A 10,818-nucleotide genomic window follows, 5' to 3' on the forward strand; every position below is an offset into this window, starting at 1 on the left:
CCTGGGAGGTGCTGTTATGAGATGCAAACCTTTGTTCTGTGTGATGGTGGCTTCTTTTGACCCCATTTCCAATTTTCCTCTTAAACCTGAGATAACCCTGAAAATTTCACCTAAGAATTTTATTTTACTAAAATGGTAAATCAGAAATGTGATTGATTATGCTATTATGAAACCCAGTGTTCCATCAAAAATAATTGCTAGATTTGATAAAAGCATCATTGTTGCCAGATAAAACATCTTGCAGAGCTGCCCTTTTTCATAAAACTCGACTCTTTATTTTAACCTCATTTCTACTGATCACTGTAGTTTTTAAAATGGAAGTCATTTCCAGTGGTCATTTTTATTGGCTCTTTAGTTGCTTTTCAGGTACTAATGCATGATTTTTTCCATACGTGTCTCTTTGCTTTGAATTTAGTGGGTTAGTGATCACACAGGAAATAAAGTGTAATCTTGGCTAGCTTTAGGCTAATCTGACTACCTCTTAGGGAAGAAAATGGCTTAGTCACTAATGCCAAAGGGTAAAACAATATAGAGCTTGCTATGGGTATCAAATGAGTAATATACTCATTTGATAGTTATGCAAACATTTCTATTTTATTGTTATGATGAAGTACATTAATAAGCAAGCAATTAAACTCAGAAATTTGTAAATGTGTTTGAAAAGGATAGAATTTATTTTTCTCAATTCATGTTTTTAATTGAAACAAGTATATTGAGGATCCTGTAGTAGTTAGAATTGCTAGACTAAATATTTTTGACTACTTATATTTAAATTGCTCTAGTGAATATAACTAGAATGTGTGGTTTTACTATTATTTTTCTACAAAGTCCTAACCTGAGCATTGCATATCTTCCTATAACAAAAAATAAATTACCTTTAATATTAAAAAGGGACACATAGCTCTGATGATTGTAGATTAGATTTCCTGTTTACAAATTGGCAGACATTTCTTTTCTTTTCTTTTTTTATTGTAAAGATACTATACAGAGGGTTACAGTTACATGAGTGAGGTAATGAGTACACTTCCTATTGAACATTGTTACCCCCTCCATTGTTTTCCCCCTACCATCCCTTCCCTCCCTACTTTCCCGAGGTTCTTTTTGTTTTTTTGATTGTGATTAAGCAATTACATAATTTCCTGAATTTCACAGTATTGTGGAATAATGATGCTCATTTAAAGTCACAAGTTCATTCTAACTTTCCTGGAGCATATTGTCTATCACAGTCTATAAGATATAACGGTGTTCACATGTTATACACCATACATGTGATCAGCAGCATGGGGATATTTAGTAGTGGTTCAACCAGATGAGTGGGAGTTCTTTGTTTCTTAAGTCCTGTTAGTTTTGTCGTATCACCTAACATTTTGGATTTAGCATCCACTTATCAGGGAGACCATGTACCGTTTGTCTCTTTGCTCTTGGCTTACCTCGCTCAACATGATTCCTTCTAGCTCCATCCATTTCCCTGCAAATGCCATTATTTTGTCATTTCTAATGGCTGCATAATATTCCATTGTGTATAGATACCACAATTTTTGGATCCATTCATCTGTGGTGGGGCATCTGGGTTGTTTCCATATCCTAGCTATTGTGAACAATGCTGCAATAAACATGGAGGTGCACGTGTCATTGTATATTGGTTCCTGTTGTTCAGGATAGATGCCTAGAAGTGGTATGACTGGGTCATAAGGGAGGTCAATCTTTAGCTTTCTAAGGACCCTCCAGACTGCTTTCCAAAGTGGTTGTATAAGTGTACATTCCCACCAGCAGTGTAATAGGGTTCCTCTTTCTCCACATCCCTCCAGCATTTGTCATTGGCTGATTTGGGACATTCTGACTGGGGTAAGGTGGTATCTCAGGGTTGTCTTTATTTGCATTTCCTTCACCACCAGGGATGATGAACATTTCCTCATGTGTTTCTTTGCCATTTTTATTTCTTCATTTGAGAAGTCCCTCATGGGCAGACATCTCTAAGATCGTTATAAGAGCATGACCAACTTAACTATAAGCCAAAACCAAGCAACCAATAATGTTTAGGGATAAGGTTTGGATGTTAAAATAGGAACAAACTTAGACTCATAAAAGAACATAATCTGCATTCCCAGATTAACTAATAAATGATTCTTTGTTTAGCTCTCAATTTCATAATAGAGGGCTCTTGATTAGATACCAAAAAGAAGAGAAAGAAAAAAAAAAAAGAAAAAGAGGAGGAGGGGGAGCTGCTTGGTGCCTATGGAGACTGAGACCTAGAGGATGACAGCCCAAGGCCATCCAGGAAAGAATTTTTTGACTCAATCCTGCAAAATAACCAGCAAAAAGTTGGGTTGAAGGTATGGCTCAACTGGTAGAGAGAGAGCCAGCCAGACAAGCTCAAGGTCCGGAGTCTAAACCCTAGTACTAGCAAAAACGTAAGACGATGACACATAGACAATCACACAGAACTAAGCAACACCACAACCTTGCAAATAATCATTAGTTTTATCATTTTAGATTCTAAAATATCTTCAGACCAGGTAAGGTGTCCCGGAGTTCTAAAAGTCTTTCTGCAACATAGAATCACTGTGGTGATTACAGTATATCTAACTTGGTTGTTTCTCTGGACCAGTACCCTTGTCTGGGTACTGAAGTGCCAGTGTGAGAAATAATCAAGAGTCTTCTGGCCACAACCTTCCCAGCCAGTTCAGTATTGGGAAAATGATATAACATGAGAAAGACATTGTTTTAGAAATTGCTTACTTACTGATGAGCCCAATTTCCCTTGTTGTGGTTCCTCTGATATTTTTTTTATTGTTTTGTGGATTGTTCTTTTTCTTCTTTCAAATACTTTTTCATCTCTACTAGTTTTGTTTTTGTACAAGTAATGGAGCTTGAAATCAGGGCCTGGATACTGTCACTTAGCTTTTCATGAAAGGCTAGGGCTCTACCACGTGATCTACAGCTTTACTTCCAACTTTTTCTTTGTTTGGTAGATATTCCTGCCTGTTCTTTGAACCACAATTCTCGACTTTCTGTCTCCTGAATAGCTAGGGTTACATATATGATCCACTGACACCTGGTTTCTTCCCTGCTCATCTTACAGGAAAAATTTATTTATTTATGTATTGTGCAGATCCTGGGGCTTGAATTCAGGGCCAATGCACTGTCCCTGTACTTTTTTTTTCCTCAAGGATAATGCTCTGCCATTTGAGCCATACCTTCTTCACTTTGTCCTTAACCACCCGCTTCCCCCTGCATTTTCCTTCTGGTTAATTGGATATAGGAGTCTTACAGATTTCCTGACTTCAAACCACAATCCTTAGATCTCAGCCTCCTGAGTAGTTAGGCTTACAGTTATGAGCCACCAGTGCCTGACCAGGAAAAACTGTTTTTTCAAGAATGAAGTTTCCTTATGTTGTAGACATCTTCAAAACTCTGGGCAGGGGTCCAGAAATGAGTGGTACATAGTTGTAATCTCAGCTACTTGGAAGGCAGACTATAAGGAAGATGGTGATTTGAAGCCCATGTAGGCAAAATATTTAGCAAGAATTCATCTCAACAAACAAACTGGACATGATATGGAACTGTAATCCCAGTTACCCCAAAAAGGAGAGGTAGGAGGATTAAGATCTGAGGCTGTCCCTGAGCAAAATATCTAAGATCCGATCTGAAAAATAACTAAAAGGCAAAATGTTCCGGGGAGCTATGGCTCAGGTAATAGAGTGCCTAGTATATACAAAGCCCTAGATTAGATTTCTAGCACTGAAACAAAAATAAAGTTTCTTATAGTCTTCTTTCAACTTCACAGAGTACTTAAGGCTTCTAGATGTTTTTAAGTATAAATTTCCAATCAGTGTTATATAAGGTATTTTTACAGGTGTGGTAACATTTTCAATTTTTTTTTGTTGTTCCTTAAGGCTTTTGGGCCCGTGAGGTAGGTAAAATGATTGGACTGGAGCATCCTCTCATCCCAGTTCAACATCAATATATCATTACATCAACTATACCTGAAGTGAAAGCTTTGAAGCAAGAACTCCCTGTGATCCGAGATCTGGAAGGATCCTATTACCTGCGGCAGGAGAGAGATGGGCTTTTATTGGGTCCATATGAAAGTCAGGAGAAAATGAAAATTCAGGACTCCTGGGTTACCAGCGGAGTCCCTCCAGGTGGGTTCAGCAAATCATATCTTATATAGGTCTGACACATGTGTTCATCATCTTCACAGCTGGGGGTCTGGTATAGATTAAAACAGGCCCACTATCCTATACCATCAGACACTTGGGACAGTGCAGAGGCAGGGCTTGAGGCAGGGAAAAGATGCAATTGGCAGTGGAGAAGCTGAAGAAACCTGTGGGAGCTGTTCTGAAAGCCTCAGGGCATCTTTACATGCCTGTATCAACCACCTATTTCCCCATTTTGATTTTCTTGATCTGCTCACTGTCTACTTGGTCCAGTTTCAAGATCTGAACAAAGCTACTATTGTGCTTTTGCAGTTGGCTCCACACAGGTAGCAGAGACAGGCTATCAGTCCTTCTAAGAAGGAAATCCTAGCAGTCTCTAACAGCTGAGCAATTTCATACTACAAACCAAGTACTTCCAAGGAACATAAATGGGAAAGGTTCAGGCTAGATCCTGGAGCAGGGGCAGTGATCATTTCTTTTTCAAGCTCTATAAGGGAAATGGGCTAGGTTTTGTTTTTCAGGAAACATTTCCAAAGAACCAGATTAAGAATTGGGTTGCCTGGGGAGAACCTCTGGTTCTAACATATAAATCTAGTTGAAAGTTCATTAGGATACTTAAATATTTGGGGAAATATAAAAAAATAGAGGGAATGATGCTTCCTAGAATTATACTTTAATAAGCAACTAAGGATGCAAAATGAATCCAACAGAAAGTGATCACTAACTGCCTCCTTCAGAGTCTACAGAGTTTGGATTTTGCTGAGTGGGTCCTGCACTTTTGAGCCAGGGTGGAATTGCGCCTGATCTCAGAGTGAGGAAGGCTCACTCTCTTTTCCATGCCACAGCCTTTCTTCCAAATAAATGCTGAATAAGATTGAAGCAAGTCCCAGTTAAAGAGAGAGCCAGATTTTGTGGTATCCCTGAGTAAGAGTGCCATGGGACCAAAGGCACACTGGGTAGCCAAGGCTACTGTGCTGTAGCCTTGATGTGCTAGGAGAAGCTGGCCAGTGGCTGTGTGGAAAAATCATCAGAATGGGCAGAGAGGTTGTTGTTGTTGTTTTTCAGTACTGGGGATGTAATGAAGGGCCTTGAGCTTGCTAGGTAGGTTCTCTACTATCTGAGTTATACCACATATCACACTTCAATCTCTCTATTGCTTCAGCTATTTTTAGGTAGGGTCTCTAGTCTGCTTAACTCCTTTCACCAGATCATGGGTTGAGTCCCACCAGCCCTGGGACTCAACCCATGATCTGGTGAAAGGAGTCACCAACACTCAATCAATAGGGCTAGGAATCGTTTTCTTGTTTTGTTTTGTTTTTATTTTTGTTTTAGCTATGGTGGCTGACCTCCACTATATTGAGACAGTGAAGACCAGCAATAAAGTCAAATAGCTCAGGGTATTTAAAGGATCTATGGGTGGGGGAAGGTGGGGGAGAACAGCATTTGTAAGTGGTCAGTGGCAGTTTCATAATTGACCAAGAAGCAAATTACAAAAGCATAACTAGCAGTTAGTGATTACAAATGGCATCAAAGCAATAAGCCAGAGCTATCCACAAATGTAATAAGCCATCCTTGAAGACATCTTGGTGCCTAAGCAGGAGATGGGAGCTGTTTTCCTAGCTTCTAGGCCTGGAGGTGGGGCAAGTCCTCCCTTGAAGAGCAGGTAGCTGGCTCAGTGGAGTTGTGAGCTAGGAGGGCTTTGCTCTAGAGAAACACAAACATGACAGCCCTAGGAAAACATTACCTCCCCAAACTGTGGAGAGCAATTTCATTAGCTACCCAAATCGCCAAGTGATGAGATATTCCTTTGGAATGCAGATGCCTAGCTCACCCACCCTTGTGCTTAATTAGCTACTTAAGCCTTTATTTTTGAAATTTAACATTTGACCCTATTCTTAATCAAATGGTCAAGTTTCAATAACTGTCAGACCGCAGCAGTCTTGTTCTATTCCTAGAGTCTGTACCTATGTATCTCAGGTTCCTTGGGACTTGTTTGTCCCAGTTAAGTTTCCTCCTTCCTTGGTCTAATCAATACGTTATCTGCTTAACTTTGACTTGGTCCTAACAATTTCACATGTTATATTCTTTCTTTTGGAGGAATTGTCACATGGGCCAACCTCAAAGTGTGATCCTTCTACTCATGCCTCCTGGATAGCTGTATTACAGGTGCATACCCCCATGCCTGGGCCCAGAAGATTGTGGACAGTAGTCTACTTTTCTCAGCGTGTTGGTTGTATTTGCTCTTAACCTACATGGATAAACCAGGATCTTGTGGTCAATTGAAGAATAAAAATATCTCTTGACAAACCTAATTAGTTTTTAATGTAGATGGGTTAAATATTAGAAACAATATATAGAAATTTAAATTTTATTAATTAAAAAGCTGATTTTACTTCAAGAATGATAATATCATTCTCAGTAACAGAGTGAGTAATCCTTTGTACAAGTTTAGGTTTAAAAAAAGGAGGAGTGAGAGGGGCACCGGTGGCTCACGCCTGTAATCCTAGCTACTCAGGAGGCTGAGATCTGAGGATCACGGTTCAAAGTCAGCCAGGGCAGGAAAGTTCGTGAAACTCTTATCTCCAATAAACCACTCGAAAACCGGAAGTGGCGCTGTGGTTCAAGAGGTAGCACGCTCGCCTTGAGCTGAAGAGCTGAGGGACAGTGCCTAGGCTGAGTTCAAGCCCCACAATGACAAAAGAAAAAAGAAAAAAAAAAGGAGGAGGGAGAAGACAGTAGTGCACTACTTGTGTCTATAGATGGGGACTGTTTCAGAGACTTCAGTGATGTAAAGGCATTGTCATTGCACCTGTGACACCATGCCATGTCATTCAAGGCTTTGGGAAGGAACTCTTTGAGTCTGATCTAGACCGTATTATGGAGTATGTGGAGATGGCCATGGAGATGGTTCCAGTCTTGAAGAATGCTGACATCATCAATATCATCAATGGTCCTATCACCTACTCCCCTGACATCCTGCCAATGGTGGGGCCCCATCAGGGGGTCAGGAACTACTGGGTGGCTATAGGCTTTGGGTGAGTATCACTGTGCAAGTCAACATTTATGTAGAAGCATTTGTTTTATTCAAGTCTGGTCACAGAATTCCAGGCCCAAAAAAGGATAATCTAAGCAAGAGGGTTGGTGGTAGGGTGGGGTGAGAGGATTTTCTCCCTTTCATAATCAAAGAGTAATACAAGAAGCAACAAGTTTCCATTGTGAAGCATGGACTATATCATAGTCTAATCACTTACACAAGATTAGCCCAAGAAAGGCAATCATTTTCACTTCCTCTATACATACTTCCTGTAATTTTGATTATTTATCCCTTTTCACACTGTTGTTATCACATAGGTCAATTTGCTTCAACTTTACAATGTTGTTTTCCTAACACAAAGTGACAAGGATAATCCAAAATATCAACTGTCTAATATACTGATACATTTGCACCATAATTTGTGTTCTCCAGCATGATTTACTTCACTGTAATAGCTTGGGTTGCTTCTTATTATGATTGAGTAACCTTTTTGATATTTTATTTCTAATATTTGTCCCATTAATTTGATGAATATTGATGTCAAATTCACTTTGTCATTATAACACAACTTCTAGCATTCTATTTCTCTTCTCCATTTTATTTGGCCAATTATTCAACTAATGCTTAATGATTGCCAACTCTGTTCCTGGCCTACCACTGCTCACAGAAAGTAAGCTGCAGCCTTTCTATTCTCCTTGATAAAGAGCATAATAACAACTAAACCATTCATTTTTCTAAAATACCAAAATTGGTATAAAGAAATCTAGCATTTCCAATCTTAGAACTGTGGTTCTATCTTGCATGTCACTATATTTTTAGGGTATAGAATTCTTGTGTTAGTTTGTTTTGTTTTCCTTTTGTGGAGCTGGGTACTACAAGTTTTTAAAATTATTTTATTATCTTTTTTTTTTGTTGTTGTTGTTGGTTGTGGGCCTTGAACTCAGGGCCTGGGCGCTGTCCTTGAGTTTCTTTTTGTGTTCAAGGCCAGTGCTCTACCATTTGAGCCACAGTGCCACTTCCAGTTTTTGAGTGGTTAATTTAAGAGTCTTACAGGTACTTTTCTGCCTGGGCTGGCTTCAAACCAGGATCCTCAGATCTCAGCCTCCTGAATAGCTAGGATTACAGGCATGAGCCACCAGCACCTGGCTTATTTTATTATCTTTTAAGTAGTACAAAGGAGTTGTTATTTAACAAAGCAATACAATATACAATATATCTTGATCAATGTTACTCCTTTCAATATTCGTACTCCTCCCTCCCCTACTTACTCCTTCCTTCATTCTTCTTAATTTTGTAGGATATATATTGGATTCTTGACTGCATTCTCCTCCTCTTATCCTTTTCATTTGTTTACCCCATCCCCTTGACCCCAACCTACCCTATCCCTTTCATGTACTTTCTTCTTGATGTCTTAATTTACTGAGCTTTGACTTTGCCTTCCTAAGGAATTACACAGTCTGGGCCTGACTTACTATACTTAACTTTTCCAGGTCTTTCCATTTCTTTTTTTTGGGGGGGTGGGGGTCCAGTCGTGGGCCTGAACTCTGGGCCTGGGCGCTGTCCCTCAGCTCTTCAGCTCAAGGCCAGCGCTCTACCACTTGAGCCACAGTACCACTTCCAGCTTTTTTTTCCTGCTTATGTGGTGCTGAGGAATCAAACCCAGGGTCTCATGCATGCAAGGCAAGTGCTCTACCACTGAGCCACCTTCCCAGCCCTTTCCATTTCTTTACAAATAGTAAAATATCATTATTTCTAATGGGTGAGCAAAAGTCCATTTGTGTATACACACACACACACACACACACACACACACACACACACACACACACACACACACACACACACCATATTTTCTTGATCCATTCATCTACTAAGGGGCATCTGAGCTGATTCCATATTTGGCTGTGATGAATATTGCTGCAGTAAACATGGTTGTGTTAGTGGCTTTACTCTATCCTGGCTTTTAATCCTTTGAGTTAATACTCAAGAGTGGAATTACTGGATCACAGAGTAATTCTATGTTTAAGTTTTTAAGGAACCTCCATGTTGCTTTCCAGAGTGGTTGAACTAGTTTATATTCCTACCAACAGGGTGTTAGGAATCCCTTTTGGCCACATGCCTGCCAGCATCTGTTATTGCTGTTTTCTTGATAATAGCCATTCTAACTGAGGTGAAGTGGAATCTCAGTGCCGTTTTGATTTGCATTTCCTTTATGGCCTGAGATGTTGGGAATTTTTTCATATGTTATTTGCCATTTTTACTTCTTCTGAGAAGACTTTTATTAGTCCCTTAGCCCATATATTAATTGGGTTGTTAGTTTTCTAAGAGCTTAATTTTTTAAGTTCTCTGTATATTCTGAATATTAGGCCATTATCTGATATGTGGCTGGTAAAATCAGCTTGTTGGATATGTCCTTTGCCATGCAGAAACTTTTAGTTTGATACAGTCCTATTTTTCAAGTCTTTCTTTGATTTGCCATGCTTCTGGATCTTTACTCAGAAAATTTCTACCTGTGTCCAGAAGCTCTAATGTTTCCCCTACTCTTTTTATAATAGTTTCATGGTTTCAGGTCTGATATTGAGGTCTTGGATCCATTTTGAATTGATGTTGGTGTAAGGTGATATATAAGGATCTAGTTTCAGCTTTCTGCATGTGGATATCCAGTTTTGCCAGCACCATTTGTTGAAGAGGCTGTCTTTCTACCACTATGTTTTTGTCTCCCTTAATGAATGTTAAATGGCTCTAGGTCTTCTACTCTATTGTTCTATTGGTCTTCAAGCCTGATTTTATGTTCATATCAAGCTATTTTCATTACTACAACTCTGTAATAGATTTAAGTTTGGCATTGTTATTCCTTTGACATTATTTAATGTCTGGTTACTTACTACTTTCTTTAGTTCTCTCCCAATAATCTTTGACCTGTTCATTTTCTCAGAAACATCTCTCCTCCATTCTGATACTAAAAATACAAACATAGTCATAATTTTAAAGTAGCTTCTTATGGAAATGGAAAACAAGTTTACCTTTCCAATTGAGTGACCTATTAGTTATAAAATCCTTTCCATATCTTAAATTCTTTTCCATGTTCTCCCCATAGGTCTCTGTGAATGCCCCTTTGAATTATGGCTTCCCAAGTTTCTTGAACAGAGGCCATTGCCAAAAGGAGTCAGAACTAAACTGTGTCTGAGAAGAGATGGTTGCAGCACATATTTTTCCCATACTTCCCTCAAGATCAGTCAGCATCAAACACATGGGCCCAACCTTATTTCCACTTTCCTCAACTGAGTACCTTTGCTAGCTAGGAATTATTGGCTATTTGTAAGCAAGTTATCTCTTGAAACTGTGGAAACTATAAAATCAGGCACATTTAATTTGATGCTTAAGCATGTATTCATTTTTTTTGAAGTCTTGTGGCTTGAGCTCAGGGCCTGGGCACTGTCCCTGAGCTTCTTTTTCTCAAGGTTAGCACTCTGCCACTTGAGCCACAGCACCACTTCCAGTTGGGTTTTTTTTTGCATTTTTTTAATTGTGAAAATACTGTACAGAGGGGTTACAATTACATGGGCAAGATAATGAGTACATTTCTTATCAAGCATTGTAGCCTCCTCCTTTGTTTCCCCTTCC

General features: G+C 39.3%; 1 protein-coding gene across 1 annotated transcript in view; it reads left to right on the forward strand.

The window, feature by feature from the left end:
• Window positions 1–10,818, forward strand: part of Dmgdh (dimethylglycine dehydrogenase) — a 70,851-nt gene that overhangs the window by 17,951 nt on the left and 42,082 nt on the right. Inside the window, exons 6-7 of the mRNA XM_013015818.1 lie at window positions 3,897–4,145; window positions 6,997–7,195. Of these exons, the coding sequence (XP_012871272.1) occupies window positions 3,897–4,145; window positions 6,997–7,195 (448 nt within the window). The remainder of the gene's footprint in view (window positions 1–3,896; window positions 4,146–6,996; window positions 7,196–10,818) is intronic.

The sequence above is a fragment of the Dipodomys ordii genome, unplaced genomic scaffold, assembly GCF_000151885.1.
Source record: "Dipodomys ordii isolate 6190 unplaced genomic scaffold, Dord_2.0 Scaffold28, whole genome shotgun sequence".
Taxonomy (NCBI): domain Eukaryota; kingdom Metazoa; phylum Chordata; class Mammalia; order Rodentia; family Heteromyidae; genus Dipodomys; species Dipodomys ordii.